The 22,270-nt window shown below is 43.6% G+C and overlaps 1 protein-coding gene across 50 annotated transcripts in view; it reads left to right on the top strand.

The window, feature by feature from the left end:
- Positions 1-22,270, top strand: part of EP400 (E1A binding protein p400) — a 73,258-nt gene that overhangs the window by 20,002 nt on the left and 30,986 nt on the right. For 18 of the 50 annotated variants that reach the window (XM_083589472.1, XM_083589471.1, XM_083589462.1 and 15 more), the window contains 19 exons: positions 403-484; positions 1,060-1,112; positions 1,849-1,906; positions 4,781-4,870; positions 6,025-6,126; positions 7,318-7,511; positions 8,179-8,356; positions 8,492-8,628; positions 11,317-11,486; positions 12,255-12,429; positions 12,555-12,691; positions 13,619-13,805; positions 14,714-14,880; positions 15,646-15,812; positions 17,367-17,624; positions 19,150-19,314; positions 19,735-19,899; positions 20,722-20,819; positions 21,963-22,261. In XM_083589472.1, coding sequence (XP_083445598.1) covers positions 403-484; positions 1,060-1,112; positions 1,849-1,906; positions 4,781-4,870; positions 6,025-6,126; positions 7,318-7,511; positions 8,179-8,356; positions 8,492-8,628; positions 11,317-11,486; positions 12,255-12,429; positions 12,555-12,691; positions 13,619-13,805; positions 14,714-14,880; positions 15,646-15,812; positions 17,367-17,624; positions 19,150-19,314; positions 19,735-19,899; positions 20,722-20,819; positions 21,963-22,261 — 2,882 coding nt within the window. The remainder of the gene's footprint in view (positions 1-402; positions 485-1,059; positions 1,113-1,848; positions 1,907-4,780; positions 4,871-6,024; positions 6,127-7,317; positions 7,512-8,178; positions 8,357-8,491; positions 8,629-11,316; positions 11,487-12,254; positions 12,430-12,554; positions 12,692-13,618; positions 13,806-14,713; positions 14,881-15,645; positions 15,813-17,366; positions 17,625-19,149; positions 19,315-19,734; positions 19,900-20,721; positions 20,820-21,962; positions 22,262-22,270) is intronic. The other 32 variants (XM_083589479.1, XM_083589493.1, XM_083589476.1 and 29 more) reach the window with 5 other exon arrangements.

Genomic DNA, 22,270 nt, shown 5'->3' with positions numbered 1-22,270 from the left:
CAGAATAGACATGCAGTATACATTGCGTTGCATGTCATGTTTAATTATTTGTTTAAAATATTAAATACTTCATTTAAAGCATTTTAACCTCCTATTTGAAGGCTCTTTGAGTGGCTTCCAGCAATTAGCAGTAAGGCAGTCTCTTTTACCACCTTGGCTCTCTTAAATCTTCTCCATCTCTTGTTGTTTTTTTCACTGCCTCCTGAAGGGGAGGAGCAGAGTGAGCTGCTGGCAGCTGCTCCATTGCTGGTGTGGAGGGTTGCAGTATATATAGAAGAGTACAAGTAAAAATCGGATGCCCTGAATTGTAGGATACAACCGCCTTATCTCCACTAAGATAGTTTTTAAGATCTTCAATGTTAGCTGATTGTTCTGTCTGTCACATTTCATACCCACCTTTAGGTTGTGGAAATAAAGCTTCAGATTGAATTTCAAGAGAAAAGGAGAAAAGCGTTAAATTTAAAGCGACGACATTCCAGGAGAGGTAAGAATTTCTACTTTCGGATTGCTTTCTGCAAACAAGGCCGCTGCATAAATTGCAGGATGTGTGTTGTTGCTCAAAGATAGAATGCCTGTTGATAACTACGGTAGTATACTGAGTATGGTGTAAATACCTTTGCATTCTGCAGTGCATTTGGAGATACCTTAACTAAACAACCACTATGATCTGCTTGCTCTCCATGCTATACCTATAGTGTTGCCTTAATCTTTGTTTATTAAAGGGTTAAAAATTTTTTTAATACAAACTTTACAGGGCAGGCAATGCTAAGTGTTTCCCTTACATTGCAAGTTATAGACAGTTTTTATTCTTCTATATTTGTTTTAACATTTTATATTTCTTGTATTTGCATTGTGAACTGCAAAAGGTTCACAATGAACCGTATGGTCTCTCAACAAATATTCACCTGTTCTTTACTGTGCAAGAGTACGTAGCATTGGGTCCTTTCTGATTTTTTGTATTTATTTTCCCCTTGTTTCTGGGAAATATAAATGTTAGGCTAATAAATGCAGGAAGTGTTTAGTGACTTATAAGAGGCATAACACCTAACAATTTTACAGGTAAAGATGCAAGACATTTAGAAGATATTCTTATGGACAAAGAAACAGACGTGGTAAGATTATCTATAGGTTAATGGCTTTTGTAAATAACAAACTATTTCATGGAGTCCCCTAACTAAATCCCATGGGATGTCAGGTGACACAGTTTTTGCACACTATTTCCTAAGAGCTGACAATCAGCTGATCGTCAGTGCTGAGGAAGCCCTGCGCACAACCCTTCCCACCCAAACCCTACCTTTACCTGCCCTGCATCTGATCATATACAGTGTCAAGTGTAGGGCTGGTGAAACAAGCCTTGCAGGAGTCCTGGTGGGCCTCATTAGGCCTGCAGGTGAGCGGTTTTCCAACTCTGATTTATAGAGAGAGGCCCATATAGAAATGTATCTTTTTCCTGTCCTCTTGACCCATAGAAGCAATGTGTTTCAATAGCTTGGTTAAGATCCTCACAAAGTTTGATTTGAAATAGTGAAATGTAGCAAGAAGCAAGAGCTATGTCGATGTCTCTCTTAGTTTTCCAGCTGCCAGTCATGACATAAAGTTGGCCCATGGGGCTTGGATCTTACACATACAAGGAAATATGCCTGAGTTGTAGGAATCTTTTTGTCTTCCCTTTGATGAAATTGGCAGGAAGAAGTAATTGCATTTTGACTTTAAACTTAGGGACCCTTTTTTCAAACAGGAAGTGTTAGGTAGAGGTCTCCTCTAGATATTACTGTGTGTTTGGCATGTATACCAGTAATTCCCTTGCTGCTTTTAAAATTTATTGGAAACATTTATATGTATTTTCAGGGGCCATGGACATCTGGAAGAAAAAGAAAGGCAAGCACTTCATTGACAGATGATGAAGGTTGGTCACTTAATATACAATGGTACCTCGTTATACGAACTTAATCCGTTCCTGAAGTCTGTCCTTAAACCAAATCCGTTCTTAAACCAAGGCACGCTTTCCCTAATGAGGCCTCCCGCCGCCGGTGCCCTTCCACCTTTCGGCTTCCGTTCGTAGACCTAGGTAAAGTTTGCAAACCGGAGCACTACTTCCGGTTTTGTGGAGTTCGTAAACTGAATAGTTTGTAAACAGGACTGTTCGTAAACGGAGGTACCACTGTAGTAATTTTCAGCTCCACTGTTTTAATCTTAGCTTATAATACCCATGTAAATCTGATAAAACAGACGGGGCCTGCACAAAATGGTGAGGTGTGGAAAGTTCCTGTTCACGATGCTCCGTTACATTCCCCTTATCTCTAGGTTCCCCACCACCACACACAGGTCAGTCAGCGTTATGTGGCTACTGAGCATGCTCAGTCCTCACTGGGCTCTTATAGGGGATGGGGATTGTCACCTCAAGGTATTCTTTCTAAAGATTTGTTGGTACGTCTGCAAACCTCGTGAGTTCCCTGACCCTGTCAATGCCTCCCACTTGTCCGTGGATGGTGCCATTTTGACTTTGTAAAGGATTGGAACTCACATAGCTGCCTTTCAGCCATACAGTTCCCAGGGGTGGCTTAGAATAATTTAAATTGCTATCACAATGGAAAAACCACACCAGAAAGCCAAAGGTATTAGTGAATTTTTAGAGTGGGAAGAAAGGGAGAGAAAAGTACAGCTTAAAAATACAGAAATCTGTTAAATGCCACCAAATTATTGGTTTGGAAACTTCAGGCGGTGCAGAATTCAGCGGCTAGTTTGCTCGGTTTGAGCATATAACTCCAATCCTGGCTCTGCTGCGCTGGCTGACAATTTGTTTCTGGGCCCAACTCAAAGTGCTGGTTTTGACCTCTAAAGCCTTAAACGGCTCAGGACTGCAATACCTGAAGGACCACCTCTGCCCATATGAACTGACCTGGACCCTGCGATTATAATCTGTTCCTTCTCCACGTGCCTTCTCCACGAGAGAATTGGTGGTGGCTCCCCATTGTGAAATGCTTTCCCCAAGGAGGCTTGCCTGTCACCTTCATTACATCTCCTTAGTCGCCAGGCGGAAACGTTCCACTTCAAACAGGTGGAACAATCTATGGCCTTTTAAACGGTGTGTGTGTGTGATTGTTTTGTTAGTTGTTATGGTATGTGGTTTTTGTGTTTTTCTATTTTAAACTGCTCTGGGATCTTTGGCTGAAGGGTGGTGTATAAATTTAATTAGAAGATGATGTAGTAGTATGTAGAATATGACCATGAAGAAGGTCATATCATCTCTGGTAGCTGCCTGCCTCATCTTTGAAGGCACGAAGTCCTGGAACAGGTCCTCGAGTGAAAATCTTGATCCAGGTGTCCTCACCCTTTTTGGGGCCTGGTGGCACATTAAGAAATGATGAGAAACTGTTATAGGCACGACATAGTGCCCATTTCACTTAAAGGAATACTGGTCATGTTCAGAGAGACACTCCTCAGCAGGCAAGATACCACATGTGCAACTCCCTTTGCAGCAGCTACCTCCTCTGAAACAAACCAACAATATACACACTACTACCACATTCATAAGGGATGCGGGTGGCGCTGTGGGTTAAACCACAGAGCCTAGGACTTGCCGATCAGAAGGTTGGCGGTTTGGATCCCCGCGATGGGGTGAGCTCCCATTGCTTGGTCCCTGCTCCTGCCAACCTAGCAGTTCGAAAGCACGTCAAAGTGCAAGTAGATAAATAGGTACTGCTCCGGCGGGAAGGTAAATGGCATTTCCATGCGCTGCTCTGGTTCACCAGAAGAGGCTTAGTCATGCTGGCCACATGACCCAGAAGCTATACGCCAGCTCCCTCGGCCAATAAAGCGAGATGCGCGCCGCAACCCCAGAGTCGGTCACGACTGGACCTAATGGTCAGGGGTCCCTTTACCTTTACCTTACCACATTCATAATAAAAATTATTAAAAATTGGCATACACAAAAAACAGGAAGCATCCCTTCTCAAAAAGTAGTAAACAAAAGGTCAGGGAAAACACCACATCCTAGTTTCCCCTCCATTTCTCAAACTTACTGGGTAATGGCAGCATTACCAGGAGTTTTAGCAGGAGGGTGGAAAGCTCAGATTCCTCTCCAGCTGCCCCACTCTCCCTTTCCTTTTAAAAACGTGAAGGGAAGAAGGCAGGGCAGCTTAGAAGAAGAAGAGTTTGGATTTGATACCCCGCTTTATCACTACCCAAAGGAGTCTCAAAGCAGCTAACATTCTCCTTTCCCTTCCTCCCCCACAACAAACACTCTGTGAGGTGAGTGAGGCTGAGAGACTTCAAAGAAGTGTGACTGGCCCAAGGTCACCCAGCAGCTGCATGTGGAGGAGCAGGGAAGCGAACCCAGTTCCCCAGATTACGAGTCTACTGCTCTTAACCACTACACCACACTGGCTACATATTGTTTTCCAGCTAGTCCAGTTGTTGCCCAAGTTTAAAAATAAAAAAGTTCCAACCTTTAAAAGGTTTCAGACTTAAAGAGCATATCAGCATTTTAGCTGGTGCTAAGGGTAAGTGTGTGTACGTATCTGGGGGTGCCGTGGGGACCCCAGCTCTTGGAGTTGGTGCCTACAATAGATGCTGGTCCCTATTAATGGCAGTGCAACTTAGGTGAATGTATTATGAATGGGTGTATCTTTATCACTATGTTTGATTTTTAGTTCTTTTTACAGGGGCAGGGTGGGAAGCCTATATATTGTAATGCTAAAGGTGACAAGCTGAATCTTATGCCAGCAACATGCAGCTTCCTACACTCAACTTGATTCATTGAATTTGTGTTGTCTTCTAGTTGAAGATGAAGAGGAAACCATCGAAGAGCAGGAAGCTAAAGAAGGCAATGTCAATCATCAAAGTGAGCTATCCACTTTGGCAAAGGAAGGTGAGTCCAAAGACTTATGAATAGCATTTCCACTGAATAACTGAGAATATATGCCTGGAATATATGCCTGAGAATATATCCCTTTCTGTTTGTATACTGCTTTCAGCCTTAGCATCATTGATATTCTCGTTGACTTCTTATATATTTGGAGAGGTGGTAGGCTAGACACTTTTGGAGTTCAAAATGCTTTCCAGTTCATGTGTTGGAACATGACACAGATAAGAAATGCATGATGGTTTGGTTCACACATAGGGAATGGTTTACTGTGAACACGCTGATCTTTATGTTGTTTCATTCCTCCCTGCTAGTGCACGGAGAAACAAACCACAATCCTTGGCTTAGTCTTCCATCTGTACTAGTGAATTCTGGTTTGTTTTGCTCCAAACAAACCATGGCTGGCAAACCAAGAACAAACCTTGACTTATCACTATGGTTTGTTTTGTGTGAAACAAACTATAACCTCCGGTTTGGACAGAATGCTAAGTTATTGTGTGTGTAGCGAAGGAGGTTAGTCAGGATCAGGAGTCTTTCTCTCTACCCTCCCCCTCCGCTTCCCATCATCCATAGATGCTCCTTTGGTTAGACTTGGTCATACTACTCCATATTGGTTTGAGCACTGATGAGACCAGCTGTGGAAGGAGCACGGAGATCCAGTTGGAAAAACCCAAAAGCCCAAGAGAGGTGATAGGGAAGGAGTGGTGTGACATACTCAGAATGCCCCTGTAGTTGAGAAAAAGAAATCCAGAAGGAGGCTGAACCACCTTCCCCCGGGTCAGACTCTGCATCTGTGAATGAGTCCTCTTTTTCCTCTCCCAGCCCTCCCAATGCCTGTGGGAACTCTGCTCTCTGGTGAGCCTGGGCATTTAACCTCATTTGTGATCTTAATTAAATTGAAGCTTGAGAATGCAGACAAAAAAAATGTCTTTTCTGCTCTAGAAACGAATACCTTCCAAAATGACACCGCTCCATCCATCTGTGAAACATTTTTTTAAAAGCACTCTGTTGATGTTAACATGAAAGCCTTGTGTGGATGTTAATTAGGAAGTACCCTTTTAAAAATAACATTGTCCTGTCTAAAATGATTTTTGTCGTGCTCTACTTTGGTTCTAAGTAACTGGAACAGCATCACACTTTGCTTTTTTAATCTCATTCAGCTGAACTGTCTTTGGATGATTTGGTGAAGATGTATGAAGGTGCCTTTGCCGAGAATTTTCACTGGCCCCAGCCAAAGCTTGAAGAAGAGACTAGTGAAGAAGGTATATTTTGGTGGCCTTTCATTCCAAAATGCCATTGAGCTGCTCTGACCTTTTTAGGGAGAATGTTTTGCATCCACAGTTCCACAGATGTGTTTTGTTTTTTAAAATTTAAGTAGCCTACCTTCATCCTGTGTCCTTGGGATGGTTAATATAATAATACTTCATATTGATGTATATCTTTAGAATTTTCAAAGAATGCTGTCTAGGAATCCATGCAACAGCTCTGTCAGCGTTATAAACCTCTTATCACAGATGATGGGTGGAATTAAAGCTGAGTATGAGAGTCTTGTTTAAGGCCACCTAGTTGCAACCTTGTAAATTTGAACTATAAGGGCATATTCATTCTTAAACTCCTACAATACACCAACAGTGTATTTGCTCAAGCTTTAACATTAGGAAGGTTGCGGGGAGGAAGACAAAGGAGAGAAGAGAATTCAAAGCATGTGTAAACAATTAGCAATATTTCCTCAGTTATGCATGTTAATAGGGATTGGACGTACTCATGTGCACAGGATCCCTACAGTCAGTGTGCATTTGTCCCATGCATTTTTGTTTAGTTGGTGGCTGCCACAGGAGGTGATCAGGCTGCGTTACATAACAAAGCATGATTTCTTCCTTTTTTTCTCAGTGGTAGGGCAGTGCGGGGTGTGTGAATGTGCCGGCCTTTTCCAAAGACCCTTTCACAATTCTGCTGTTTAATTTTTATTTTGTTCTCTTGTAAGCAACTTGTAAGAGGTGGGTTAGTCTGAGAAAGACTGACTTTCTCAAGGCCACCCAGTGAGCCTTGTGGAAGAGCATGATTTGAATCCAAGACCAGCGCTACACTATATTTCCTGACAGTGGAACGGCTTCATGCTGTCTCCCGAAAGCCTGCATGCTGAGATGGAATGCCATCTAAACCAGGTGGAGTAGATAACCTGTGGCCCACTTTCTGGACTCCCAACTTCCACCAGCCCTGCCTATTAGCTGTACTGGTTGAGCTGTATATGGAAGTTGGTCTCTCCAAAACATCTGGAGGGCCACAGGTTACCCTTTCCTGATCTAGGTCACTGGGTTATTGTTTATAATCCCATTCTCATCTGGATTCACTGTCTTGGATTCTAGTATATCCAGAAATATTTTAACATGTCAGGTGTTACTCTTACGATTCTGCCTGTGCAAAATGGATTGTTTGGTGTATTGTTTTGTCAGAGATGGAAGACCACACAGCTGAAAGGGAGAGTGTCCAGAAGGAAGTCATTCTGATCGACTCTCTCCTTAGCATTGATCAGTATAAGGGGGCTGAGAGAGCAGTTCCTACTAAGAAACACGGGAGGGACATTGCAGAAGTAGCGGCTGCAGCAGAAGCGCTTTTGCCAAAAGGCAGCGCCCGGATCACAACTTCGGTAGGTATTTTCTGTTCCATTTGTGGCAAACAGTTGACCGCATGTAGAGATGTCCCCACTGCATTCTTGCAGTGCAGTTCTAAACTCATTGGCTCAGAAGTGAGACCTGCTATGTTTAACTACACTTTCCCTCCAGCTAAGTATGCACAGGATTGCTGTCTTAACTGCTCCTATCTGCTGCCTTCTTCTTGCAACCCCCACCCCCGAAACCATAGTTTTACAAGTGCAAAACTGATCTTTAGTTTGAGTGCTCAGCAATCTTACAAAACTGTTTCCTCTGTGGAAGCCTAAGAATTGATATGAAGGTGTCATTTATGTTCAATTGACCATTTGAGTGCCCCTGGAATTCCTTTAACATTTGTATTATGAAAGAATTCTGCAATGGTGGGGTTAATGCTGCTGGATAGAAAGTGGCGGTGGGCTAAACAGAATTACCCCATATTTTTAAAAACAAATATCCACCGGCATCCAGGACAAGTTCTTTGTGAACTGCTCTGAGATCTGAGGATGAAGGGCGGTATACTACCACTAATTCTGTTTGAGAAGGGGAAAATTTGTCTAGATCTATAGAAATAAACTTTACTACTTTAGTAAAAAGCTGCTGGTTGTCCTGTGAAGGAATCTTGGAAGTTTTTAAAGTGTGGGGCTGCATGTCATTTTGTTGCAGGTTAAATACAACACTCCTCCCCTCTTGTATGGCTCCCTTCGAGAGTACCAGAAGATCGGATTGGACTGGCTTGCCAAGCTGTACAAGAAGAATCTCAATGGCATTTTGGCAGATGAAGCCGGGCTTGGCAAAACGGTGCAAGTTATTGCCTTTTTTGCACATCTGGCGTGTAATGAGGGTAAGCCTGCCCTCTGCTTTGTGGCTACTATTTACTGAAATGGGAAATGTTCCAGGGCTGGCTTTCATGCCAGCGTTGGGCTCCTCAGAAGTGAACAGCTCTCCTACATCCTGCTGCTTCTCTTCCCTTTGCCAGGTGACTGGGGCCCTCATCTCATTGTTGTTCGGAGTTGTAATATACTGAAGTGGGAGCTTGAACTGAAGCGATGGTGCCCTGGGTTGAAAATCCTGCTCTACATTGGCAGCCAGCAAGAACTTCGAACAAAAAGACAGGTACAGCACTCTGTAGATATTTTTTTTAAAAGTAATTCAACATCTGACGGCTGAGCAAAATTCCACCTGTATTTCTCATTCATTATAGCTATGCCCCATCTTCCAGCTGAGATTGGCTTAGCAAACAAGTAGCTTACAAAGATTAAAATCCAAAACCTATGTGCAAAATATTAGGAAAAGTATATGTACATGTCAGGGTCTTTGGGCCCCTGGCAGTTGGATGTCATACCCCAGGTTCCAGGCTTTTGCCTGTAAAGGAGGAGTGGGGGAGCATCAGACCTGGCAGACAAATGTGTCCCTTCAGGCCTCTAGCCTTTGGAAATCTCCGCAGGTCAGATCTCCTTCCCAGGGCTCAATCCTTAACTGGATCACTACGTAGTTTTCCTTAGCTGGAATGTCTCCTTGAACTCTGATAATGCCCCTTTCTTGCCTGGATAGAGGATACAGAAGGGTGTGTAAGTATGTGTAGAAACTAGCATCCTGTACAAAGGCAAAAATTCACATTCGTTGCCCACTTTTGCCTCTGGCCATGCCTGCCACATGCAATTTGCCTCCAGAGGATTGCAAAGAAGGAAAAGTGGCCCTTAGGCTGAGACAGGTTCCCTACCCGTGCACCAGAGGGATGAGGCAGATTGACCTGGGCTGTTGAATAGCAAATGGTGCCAACTCACAGAGATAACTGCCTTCCATTGATCTGAAGGCCTCTTCTGACCCCTGTCGTGAGACACAGTCCACATTCCACAATCTGTGGCTATGGACGGTGTGGCTGTGAAGCTCACTGGGTGACCTCACTGCCTCTCAGCCTAACCTACCTTGCATGGTTGTTGCAGGGATTAAATGAGGAGCAGGAGAACCATGAGATCCTTGGAGAAAAAGGTGGGATATAAGTGCAATAAGTAAATAAATTGGTTGCATTTATATCCCCCCCACCACCTTCCTTAGAGTTGCTCAGAGCAGCACTTAATTCAGTACTGGTGGATTTGGCTCCTTGCAGGAGATCCCCTATAGTAGTTTAGACCAAGAGGAAGGGTCAGTAGTTCAGTTGTAGAATTTTTCCGTTGCACACAGAAGGCTTGGAGTTCAATTCACAGCATCTCCGTGGAGGGTTCCAAAGGTCTAAAAACCCTGGGAGCCCCTGTGTGTCAGTATAGACAAGATTGAGGTAGATTTTGTTGTTGTTTAGTCGTTTAGTCGTGTCCGACTCTTTGTGACCCCATGGACCAGAGCACGCCAGGCACTCCTGTCTTCCACTGCCTCTTGCAGTTTGGTCAAACTCATGCTGGTAGCTTTGAGAACACTATCCAGCCATCTCGTCCTCTGCCGTTCCCTTCTCCTTGTGCCCTCCATCTTTCCCAGCATCAGGGTCTTTTCCAGGGAGTCTTCTCTTCTCATGAGGTGGCCAAAGTATTGGAGCCTCAGCTTCAGGATCTGTCCTTCCAGTGAGCACTCAGGGCGGATTTACTTAAGAATGGAGAGGTTTGATCTTCTTGCAGTTCGTGGGACTCTCAAGAGTCTCCTCCAGCACCATAATTCAAAAGCATCAATTCTTCGGCGATCAGCCTTCTTTATGGTCCAGCTCTCACTTCCATACATCACTACTGGGAAAACCATAGCTTTAACTATACGGACCTTTGTTGGCAAGGTGATGTCTCTGCTTTTTAAGATGCTGTCTAGATTTGTCATTGCTAAGGCAGTTTGGTGTAAGGTAGCTTCCCATGTTCCTGTTTTATCTATGGAACTGCACACCTCAACAGGGATTTTGATTTGCCTTTGCAAGCTTATTTAACAACAAATTATTTAGCCCTTGAGGTAGCCAGGACTTTTCCTTGCTCTCAAGTCAGAATCTTGAGAAGGCAGGCAAGATGGGCATGATTTCTTGTCCCGAATCTGGATGTTTTTTGCGTACCTTACATTCATGAGGGGCCTTAGCAAGAAAATACAATACAAACGTATGAAGGTGCCTTTATTCTGTAAGACTTAACAGTTCATTACTGTGATTGGCAGTAGCTCTCTTCAAGAGCGCTAGCAAAGGTCTTTCCAATCCTTGCTGTCTGGTATCTTTTCAGCTAGGGAATCAGTTTGCAAAACTTGTTCTCTTATCCCTGGGCTCAGTGACCCCCTTTGCCGGGTAGATCCTTCTTATTTGTTGTTGCCTGGAGAAGCTGCAGTTCATTGGGAATGAGCTGCTGCAAGAACTCCCCATCTCTTTGCAGAGTCTAAACAGGGTAAGGGGCAGGGGCCTGCCTGAGGGAAGAAAGTGTATTGCGTGCTGATGGATATTTATTTAAATGAACATCCTCAGGGCAGCTTAGAACAGAGCAATAAGATGCAATAATAAAAACCAGTGAACATTGTCAATCGCATCCAAAGGGACCAGTAAAAATAAAAAATCGTTACTCTCTCTGACACTGTACTAAATCCTTAGTGGTTTAGCAAGTATGCTTTAAAGTACAGTGAGATTTCTGGAAAGAAAAGGCATGGGGAAATCTTCAAGTTGTCTCAAAGGGGGAGCAGCCAAAAGACTGATATTCACCACCCCCTTGCTCTTCATCCATCTTGCCTGCCTGGTGCCACACGTATAACTGTATGAATGCCCTTATTTTGAATAAAGCCATAGGCTTGGGAAGTTCTGCCTTCTGCCTGAAAGTTTTGACAAGTATAGTCATCTCCTTCCCTCGTTTTTTGCAGGAGTGGATGGAACCCAACCGCTTCAATGTGTGCATCACATCCTACAAGCAGCTCTTCAAAGGCCACCAAGCCTTCACAAAGATGCGATGGAAGTACCTCATTGTTGATGAGATGCAACAGATCAAAAACATGACGGAGAAACACTGGGAAGCACTTTTCAGTCTCCGCAGGTCTGACACATGTAGAAGTTTTGCACCTTGCACTTCATAGTGCTTTATGTTGGTCTAGGACAGTGGTGGGTAGCCTGCGGTCCTGCAGATATTGTCGAACAACTTCAGTTCCCATTATTCCTGACAGTTGGCCATGGTGGCTGTGTAATCCTTGTTTGGACCAGGAAGAAATCTGTGGGTTGAAAGGGGGGTGAAATTGCTAAATGGGACATCCCAAGTACAGGTGAGCACAGTATTCAGTGGTACAGGACACTATTGTCTTACATGAGAGGTTGGAGTGCAGATGAGCATAAGCTGAAGACTTGCTCCCATCATACTGAGTTTTCAAAATAACATCTAAGGCCAGGGCCAGATTATATCTTTGCCATGTGATTGTCTGTTCTGAAGACAGGTGCAGGGAGATAGATCTGAGCCACAGCATGTGGAGAGGGGGCGTGTTGGCACCTTTGCAGTCAAGTAGCAGCTGGACAGTGTAATTTTTGTCAAGAAAATGGGAGTAGTTGTGTTAGAATCATGCCCCACCTCACTTCAATTCTAATTGGGGAACCCAATTGCAGTTGCTATTTCTAAGGGAAACCTGAGCCGGGCATAGATAATCACATGACAACTTTATTGTTAATTCCTGGTCTTAACTGGGGCCTGAATGTGTTTCCTTTTTACCTGTGTGGGGTCCCCCGCCCTGATTTTATTCACTAGTTCTAGTAAATTGCTAGATGGACACCAGTGGGATAACTGTCCTTTCATAGCATTTTGAACTGTTCTTCACAGCCAGCACCGCTTGCTCCTAATTGATACACCTCTGCACAACACATTGATGGAATTGTGGACCATGGTGCACTTCCTGATTCCAGGAATCTCCAAACCTTACCTGGATTTCCCAGTAAAAGCAGCCAATGAGGAGAATCAGGATTACTGCCACAAACTTGTCATCAGGTTACACCGAGTGAGTGACCTGACTTTGGTCGGAGTGCATGCATGGCTCTCCCAGCTTCGCTTTAGTAATATGGTTTAATTTAATGAAGACAATATTTATGTTAACTTGGTTTTTCTATTTTCACCCGCCCCTAGATGATCCAGCCGTTTATTTTGCGAAGATCGAAAAGAGATGTTGAAAAGCAGTTAACCAAAAAATATGAGCACGTGCTTAAGTGTCGGCTTTCAAACAGACAAAAACTGATGTATGAAGATGTCATTCTGCAGCCGGGGTATGAGATATGCAACTTGTTGAACATGTCGGTTATGTAGTTCACAATGCAGAAATTTCAGATTGCGTTTAATGTGCTAACCAACTCTTTAGCCACCTTCAAATAATAGGATGTAGTTTAGTTGTAAGCACCTGCACAGAAAGCCTTGTTGCTGCTTTATTCCTCTTCCTGTGCAAGCTGCAAAATGAACCAGGAATCATAATTTCATGTTGCATTCAAACTAGGAAGTGTGGTTGAGGACTTCTAAATGAGCCAGATTCAGAAACATGGTTTAAAAATTGGATTCTGAATCTTGCTCATTTGGGAAGCCTTTAAGCAAACCTAGGTGGTTTGCATGTAACAGGAAAGTATGGTTGACTAGTGATTTCCTGGTTTGCTTAGCTTCTTGTGTGAAAGGAGGAACAGACTGGCTGCAAAGAGCACACATAACTCATGTATATTATGGCATATTAAGTCAGAATTTAGTCTGTATTGTAGCAAGGGTTGGGGGGGAAAGGAGTCCTAGCTACAATTTTAACGTAGCTTTTAGAACTATAATTGAATCGTGTGAGTCCTGGTCAACACGTGCTCAGAATGAGGTAGAATGGGCTGCATCTCTTCAGTTATCAGGTGTAGAGAGTTGCAGTATGGAATGTGTACCTGTGTTAAAAATGCCGTCACTACAGATCTAGGAAGAGTGCCCACTGTTGCAGAACTGCTTAAGCTAAGCTGCTGTGGATCTGATTAGTGTTTTGATAGGAGACTGCCTTGTGTCTCATGTAAGCTTCTTTGAGCTTTCCAAAGAAAGTGGGATACAAGTACTGTGTAATAAATCAGCGTTTGAGAATCTGCACCACAGCCATAAAACACTGGTTCAAGCGATGAAGGATGCTTCATGGGGCTTTCTTAACATTTGATTCAAGTTGACATGCTTCTTTCCTTTGGCAGAACCCAAGATGCTCTAAAAAGTGGGCATTTTGTCAGCGTTCTTCACGTTCTGATGCAGCTGCAGAAGATCTGCAACCATCCTGATCTGATAAACCCTCGGCTCTCCAGTTCCTCCTATGTCTCAGAGACACTGCAGTATAGAACTGCTTCGCTGGTCTTAAAAGCACTTGAACGTGACGTTTGGAAGGTGAGTCAAACAGTGGACAGGGATTGGGAAGCCGTGGCTCTGCGGATATTCTTGGACTCCCATCAGCCCCCGCCAGTATGGGACAAGGATGATGGGAGTTGTAGTTCAGCAGCTTCTGGAGCAGGGTGGTCCAACTTTTCATACCAAGTGGACTGCAAGAGTACTTTGACATGGAACCTGCAGGCCGCATACTGCCTTGCGTGTGCAGTGACGGGAGGGGAGAACAGCAAGACCAAACTTTGACAGCTTGTAACTCTATTTTAAAAGAAGAAGAAGAGAGATTCATCTGGCATGACTTGTTTTTGTGAAACCCATGCTGGATCTTAGTAATCTCAGCATCCCTTTTTAAGTGCTCACAGACCGACCATTCAATTATCTGTTTTATGACCATTCCTGCTTTACTCAAGGGCATTGTAGAGGGTGATCTTTACAAGCCTGCTTCTGTCTACACAGAACAGCATGGCATCTTCATCAGATAGTTAGTAGCACAATGTTGGGAACTGGCCTCATCTATAGAATTCAGTGGCAGTCACTCAGAGATCAGGATCCAGCACTCTCCCTATGAAGATTCACTGTTGCTTTTAATACAGAAATTGAAAACAATTTCTATTCAGGCAGCCTGTCACTTTTTAATATTTTTTAATTAGGCCCCTCATTGACTGTTTGAATTTTTGAATGTGTGGAATTGTAATGGTTCTTCATATAATGTGGTACGCTGCCTCGACAAGTTTGTCTGGAAAGGTGCCCCCCCCAAATACTTCAAGTAACTAACTTGGTGGGTTTTTACCATTAAAATTATTATTTCATTGATGTTTCTTGGGTTTGTTTGTTTTGTAAACAGAAGAGTAGGTTATAAACGATAAGATGAGTGGTGCTAATGCTTTAAATTTCTCTTTGTCTGCCTGTAGGATACGGACCTGAGTCTCTTTGATTTGATTGGGATTGAGAATAAAATGACTCTGTATGAGTCACAAGTGCTGCCAAAGCAAAAAGTGACCAGAAAGCTCATCGAGGAAATATACACCTCTCCTCTACCTCCCCCAAGGCCTAATCCAGTGAAGTTGAAGCCAAGCAGGTATGCAGCTTTTAAAACAAACCTTGAAAACCCATTTAATTTGAGCAGCTATTCAGTTGAGGCATTGAGCTGGGCATTCGACTGTTTAATGGCTTATGTCGCTGCTGGTTGGAAATTATTTCTGAAGGGAGGGAACCCCCCCCCCCGGTGTGTGTGCCCCCCAAATGTACTCCAGAGTGCTGGGGGGGGGGAAGTCTTGTGGAGCAGATGCAGAGGGTGAGGTACAGATGGGAGGAGAAGAAAGGGAAGCTAACATTGGGAGTAATGCAATTAGTTTACATGGGTTTTACTGAGTGTTCTGCTGGACTGTGAAATGATTTTAGACTGCTGTTTCTAATGGTTTAGTTTTATTGGAATGAGGCTTTGGGTTTGTCTGTTTTTAATGTTTTATTTATGTTTGCAAGCTGCCTTCAGAAGTGTTTTGCCCTAAAAGGCAGTATGGAAAAATGTTCTAATAAACTGGGACTCAATTGCACATATTTTTCATTGAGGGGGGCAAAGTGGTGTCTATTCCTTTCTTTAAAGTTTATATGTTTCTTGTGCACTGCCTTAAGTGCCCTGTGACTGAAAGGTGATTTGTAAAAGCTACTTTCAAAACATTCTGTTTACTGTGATGATAACCACGTCCCATGTTGTACTTTTAAGCTATGCAAGTGCTTCTGTTCTGTTGTCCAAAACTGTAATTGAGAACAAGGTTTTGCTCAGTTTTGTTAGTGTTGTGCTTGTGGGAGGAGGTAATAATGAAGTAACGCCCAACATTTTCAGGTTGTTCCAACCCGTTCAATATGGCCAGAAGCCTGAAGGCAGAATTGCAGCTTTCCCCAGTGCTCAAGTGCAACAACGCACAGTGACGACAGCTACAGTGGCTCAACAGGGGCAAGTGCGTGGAAGGTCATCTGTCGCTACAGTGTCTGCAAATCAAGGTACGAAAGGTATTGCCACTCTAGTTTTCTTCTGGGTCTCAGATTGTCATATACCAGTCTGATAAATTGAAATTGTCCTCCCACCTGACTACAAGTATGGCCATTTCTTTCAACTAAACTGCCAGGTTAAAGCCGTGCACTGAGTGGATCAGGGTGAAATTTAACACAGTTGTGATGGTGTACGTGCTTCCTTTCAAACTCTGTTCATCACTCTTACCTGTGTTTACCACGCCATCAGAAAGCCGCCCAAAATAGGTTGACGGGGAATTTTTGTGTGTGAAATGCGAAGTATTTGACTTAGGTTTGCTGCCTTCCAACCTAAGCAGGGTCCTGTTTTAGCAGTTTGAAATTCGCTCTTAGTTGCATGCAGTTGTGGTCCTCAAAATGTGAGGTGAGCCTCCCTGAGAAAAGATTTAAGCTATGTCCTGACCACACCACTTTTTTGTGGGTGCTGACCTTTTCTGCCACCTGAAAAACGATGCACCGTAGGCCTACACAACAGTTCGTTTTGAGATCAAGTGGAGACCACTCCACGATTTTTCACGAGCTTCTCTCTGAACGCTTTCGAACCAGTTAATGGGACAAACATACTACTATGATAACAGTTCTTTGGGGGCTATGTCAATATTAGGATATGGTTAGCGAACTGTGGTTTTTTTTTTTTAATGCTTTCCCATGGCAAGAGCTCCTTGTCACATTGAGAAAAAGGATTCTAGCCTAGTCTGTTTGCTTTTCCATGTGCAAGGAACCCTTGAGGTGGGAAGAACATTAAGGCCTCTGAATACCAGTTGCTGGGAAGAGAGTTGTGCTCAGGTTGTGCTTGTGGGTTTCCCATAGGCACCTCGATGGCTGCCACGAGAACAAGATGTTGGACTAGATGGGCCTTTGGCCTAATCCAGCAGGGCTCTTCTTATGATGCTAATCTTAAGTATGCCGTTTTCACCTTCACTGTCCTGGGAAGGAAGATACCATATACATTTTGGGGGGGAAGATTTCTAATGCAGGATATTCAAGCCTGCACTCTTTTTGCTTGCAATTGTCCTGGAAGGTTTGCACCATATTCCTCCACTCCTCCGGTGTTTCTATCAGCTTGGAGAATGAGCACTGTAAGATTTTATCAGCCTTAGTTATACTGGCAGTGGGGCGGGGGCATAATTCCAATTTGTTCATCGGGATCTTTGATTTTTGTATTAGATTTTGTCCGAGCAGCTCATCTTTGGCACAGATCGAGAACCCCATGTCCTACAATACTAACGGCTGTGGAAACAAACTAATAGCCGGTTGATGATTTTGTGACCACCTAAAGTTGTGTGTGTGTGTGTGTAATGAGCAGGAGGGCCTAATTGATAACACATGGAGTTTTTCATGACTTCTGTGACCCAGTTGGTATTTACGTTGCTGGTTGTTGTTATAGCCTGTGAAAACAAAGGATTTTGCAGCACTTCTGTACCTAAAAGCTGTTTTGTTTTGTTTTTTTTAATTAAAAAAATCTCTCCAATGCTATAACCCTTAAAAAGCGGACTGAATCTAACAGCTTGCACAACCCAACCTTATTGATTGCAGCCTCCGCAGCCGTCTCCTCCGCAGCTCCACAGTTTCAGACAACTCAGTCTTCCATCAGTGCTCCTCCAAGACAGCAGCCAGCAGTGACCTTCACAGCAGCAACTAGCCCGGCCAATCCTGCGAAACTGCGGGGTCAGACCACTGTGCAGGCCTTACAGCTAGGCCAGGCCCAGCCACAGGCCCCCCCGCACACCATCCAACAGAGTGTGCTGCCTCAGAGGCTGGTATTGACCTCTCAGGCTCAGGCACGGTTGCCTAGTAAGTGCCCCAACTCCCCACCCCACCCCACCTCCCCTCTACAGGTTTCTCCCACTTTTTTATTTTTATTTTGTTTCCAAAGCTTCCCTGAGGTTAAGTTATTAGGCACCCTAAAAAAAATGTGTACAGAATGATTTTGTTGTGGTGGCTTGTTTTGTGGTTTTTTTGTTTTTGTTTTTTTTAAAACACAACTCCCCCCCCCCTCACTCTGAGTAGCCTTGCTCACTGTTTTCCACTGCTTATATGACCATGGAGAAAGGTCCCAAATTTGGATAAGAAAAAAATATAATAGAAGGGGGGGAAAATGCTGTGGACATAACATTAGCGGTGTCAACTTAATCTCTTCATTTCTGCATGTTTCCTTCGCTGGCCAGACTTCTTTTGGACCCGGAAACAACTTCTACTCCCCCTGCCTTTTTTCTTTCCTGCAAAGCTCTCCTCTTCCTAATTTGACTCTCTTTTCTTTCTTTTTTTCTTTCTTTTTTTGAAAACACTAACTTCATCCTGCTAAGGAGGCCTCTCGACTTCCTTGGAGGCGAAAAATGCAGCTGTTAGGTGGAATGGGGAGGGGAATGGTTCAGATCGTATGTGCACTACAAGCATGTCTAGAGATTATTGAGCACTGATATACTAATGTTTTCATCCCTGGGGGAATAAACTGCCTTTGCAAAAGTTCAAAGATCCATGGTGACTCGGATCCAGAAATTCAGGTGAAATTTTTATTTGGAGCTTTCTCAGTGCATTGAAGCACAGAGCTGTGCTTTCAGATTTAAAAAAACCTGTTGCGAATATTTTTCCAGTTGACCTAAATTATTTTATGATTGGTGTTATCATTACTTTAAATCTGTTCTGAGACACCCTAATCACCTGTTTAAAAAAACCCAACAACCATAGCTTAACAATGCAGTTTTTTGAATTAAGTAGATCGTGGAACTGATGTGAAACAAACTTGGCACATTTTGAAAATGCATTATAAAATGCTTTCAGTGAAAGTTCTACCACAGGCACGATAATGATTTATTATTCTTGATTTGTTACCTTCCTGTTTGTTGCTTTCTATCAAAAAGGCTTACAGGCAGGGAGTACTGGAAACAAAATTGCTTCAGCCAAGTCACTAAACACTGACAGTCCTGCTGAAATTCTTGGCGTCCCTTGAATGCGTTTTGCTTTTGAAAAGGCAGTGGAGTCCCGCTTAATGACTTTCTACTCTCTGGTTTACAAAGTGTCACATGAGTTTTTTCAGGTTGCTGTTGTTTCCTGCAAAAATGGAAGGGTAACTTCTACACACCGCAACCCCCTGCGTTGTTCTACGTTAAAACAAAACAAAAGAAACCTATTTGTTCACCCCCTGTATGCAAGCAGTACCTGTGGAACTTTTATATGACACTTTCCCCCCTCTGCACTATGTATAATTCTGCATGGGAGCAGCTTCAGCATCAGTTTTACTAACTGGAGTGAGGACAAAGACTGTTTGGAAGGCAGCCCCTCCCCTTAATGTGTGGTTCTGTTCCTCCCCCTCCTCCAGGTGGTGAAGTGGTAAAGATAGCCCAGTTGGCATCCATTGCAGGAGCACAGGGCAGAATTGCTCAGCCAGAGACTCCTGTGACGCTGCAGTTTCAGGGGAATAAATTTACTTTATCCCACAGTCAGCTTCGCCAGCTCACTGCAGGACAACCTCTGCAGCTGCAAGGTATTGTACAAACCTATTTTCAAAAGAGCGCATCTCTCTCTCCCTTTCCAAATGCACACTCTCTCATGCACACAATATACCCACGTTGGGTATGACGGCTTGCATCATCTCTGTCCATTCGCTATGCCGTCTGGGGCTGTAGGGAATTGGAGTCCAAGAACTTCTGAAAGAGCCACAGCTTACCCATCCATGGGCTAAGAGAAGGAGTTGGATTTTTTTTCCCGGGGGAGGAGGAAAGAGTCATGTGGCATTGTCACTTTTATTACCTGCATTTTAAGGATAACTCAAGAGACTTGGAAGGTTTAGGCTTGCCTGCTTTTGTGATGCATGGTGTAAAAAAGAAAATCGGTGGCGGGTTTTTTCCTTGTTAATTTTTGGATCAGTTTATGACCTCTTATGTTTCAATTTCTACCAATGCAGGCAGCGTTCTACAGATTGTGTCAGCTCCTGGGCAGCAGTACTTGCGGCCTCAGGGCCCGGTAGTCATGCAGACAGTGTCTCCGGCGGGGACTGTTCAAAACACTCTGAACGCTTTGGGAAACCAGCATCCAGCTGGCTTGCCAGCTCCGGCAGTAGCACAGCAAGGTAGGGACTCTTTCCTGCATGTCTACCTCTGGGACATTTTAAGAAGCAGATTTTTAAAACCATATGGGGATTTTCTGGCCTTCCTATGTTCCCTCCTCCTCCCCATCCCATAAGTAAATAGGGGAAATGATTTCAATTGGATGAAGCAGATGCAGTTACTTCCCCATCCCTAGACTTGCATCTGCAGCCTGCAGGGCTCTCAACTGGAGCTGTTTCTCTGCGGCCAGCTTTTTACATCCCTTACAAGAACTCCTACACCCCAAAATTCAGGAAACAGTTGAGCCTCTCTCCACCCTTGCCCCTTTTTCCCTCCTTGGTGTCTCCTGCAAGCTGAATACCACCTCCCCCCAGGTAATCATTTGCCCCCACCACAGAAGCTGTGTTTGGACATTGCCATAAACTATGGTTTATTCACGACAGGAGTGGTCCCTCAAGGGATAGTACAAATAAAATAAAATTGCATGCTAGAAATGCAGTGGGTTGGCAGAGGAGAAGTAGAGTATTCTGCACCTCTTACAGCAGCTCATTTAGTTTCCTACACCAGGTGTGCTGCAGGAGCAGACTTTTTCTTCTCCCCAACACAGCGTCTAAACGAAGTAGGCTAGCTAGTGGTAGAGGAGGCACAGAATGCTCTGTCCTCCCATCTGCTGACCTGCATGGTCTACAATTCCTTGTTCCCTGTGACAACCAGGCATGTGGTTAAATGCAAGGCTGGCCTTGGAATTGCCTTGGGTGGCGTGTGGCATGTTACGGCTTGTAGTAGCTTGAAGTCCTTTGTAAAGAGTGTATTTGGGATGTATAAACACATGGTTTATCTTTAAGTGTGTGTTCTAGGTAGAACAATGGGTGGTACTAATTTAGCTTCGGGGGACTCAGCGTCATCTTTAAAACCCGGCCTTATTCACGGAGGACACTCACAGGTACTTTTACTGATTTTTACTGTGTGCGTTCAGTTGTCAGATGAAATAGCTTCCCTTTCAATTCCTTCGAGGACTGAAAAGTGAAAATAAATGAAGTTGCAATATTTAGCTCTTTGATTTTTCCACTTTATTTTGCTTGTCAGCAAAGTTGTATGTTGTAGCTTCTACTCTCCAAGTGTGGGGTGTGTGTGGATACAGATACAGATGCACTCCTGCAGGTGAATTACTTTTGATATAAATTGGGCTTGTAAAGAAGTGAACCCCACCTTTAATTATGTAGAAGCAACTTTTGGCAGATTGGAGAGGTTATGAACATATTTTCAGTATGGAGAAGGAAAAAATGCAGCTTGGCTCACTTTCAAAAATTAAATGGTGAAATTTGATTTTTGAAAGAGGGACAGTGAAAGGTACCCACAGAAATATGAAAGGGAAGCTATGTATTAAACAAACAAAAAAAATAAATAAAGGAAAATACCTTCTGTCTGATTTGGAAGCTGTATAATGTTCAGTATCAACAAAATAGATGATTGTAACTAACTGCCTTTTATACTGTTAGGCCATCTGGCTCAGTATTGTCTGCTCTGACTGGCAGCAGTTTTCTGGGGTCTCAGGAAGAGTTCTTGGCCCTTCCCTTTTCCCTGAGACCTTTTTTTAATGGAAGGTGCTGGGAAACTGAATCTGGGAGCTTCAGTATGCTATGCATGTACACTGCTACTGAATTATGCCCCCACCTGCTAAATTTATGCTTAAGACTAAAATGTAGACTATAACCTTAAAAAATTTAATTTAATAGAAGTAGAGCAGAATGGGGGGATTTAATTGATTATTCTGGAACAGAATCTACAGAGCGCTCCAGTAGCGATGCTAGCATATAGCTGTATGAATCAGAACTGTTTTGTTGGAGGTTGTGCCAAAAAAAGGGGGGGGGAGATCCCTTTGCTTTGGGGTGCATATGCAGTTGCATTCTTATGCATCTTTGCTTGGAATTAAGACACATTGAATTCAGTGGGACTTACTCTGGGGTAAGTGATTTTAGGATTGTAGTCAAGTAACAGACTTTGAACTCTTTATAGTTCTGATTTTAAAGCATTCTGCCCATGGTATACATTTTTCTTGTGGTTTTTTCAAATTTTTATTACAAAGGAGTCGTTTGAGGAAAAAAACAGGATTCTAAAGGAGCGCCTCGACCGCATCTTTTCTTGCAATGAGCGCCGCTGTTCCAGAGCACCAGTGTATGGCCAGGACCTCATGAGAATTTGTTCTCTAGTGGGGGACAGAAAGATGACCCCTCAGTTTTCCGCTGGAGGCAGCAAATGGAGCTGGGCTGGTTTTGCAAACTGTCTCCTCTCGTCGAATCCCTCTTGGGACCACAGAGATCCACTGCAGGGAATGACACGGACACTGGAGCAGCAGCAGGACTCTTTGAGGGATGCTGTTAACAGGTGATCACT

Source organism: Podarcis filfolensis, assembly GCF_964270895.1.
Source record: "Podarcis filfolensis genome assembly, chromosome: 16".
NCBI lineage: Eukaryota > Metazoa > Chordata > Lepidosauria > Squamata > Lacertidae > Podarcis > Podarcis filfolensis.
The sequence above is the reverse complement of the archived record's forward strand: the minus strand, read 5'-3'. Positions and strand labels throughout refer to the sequence as shown.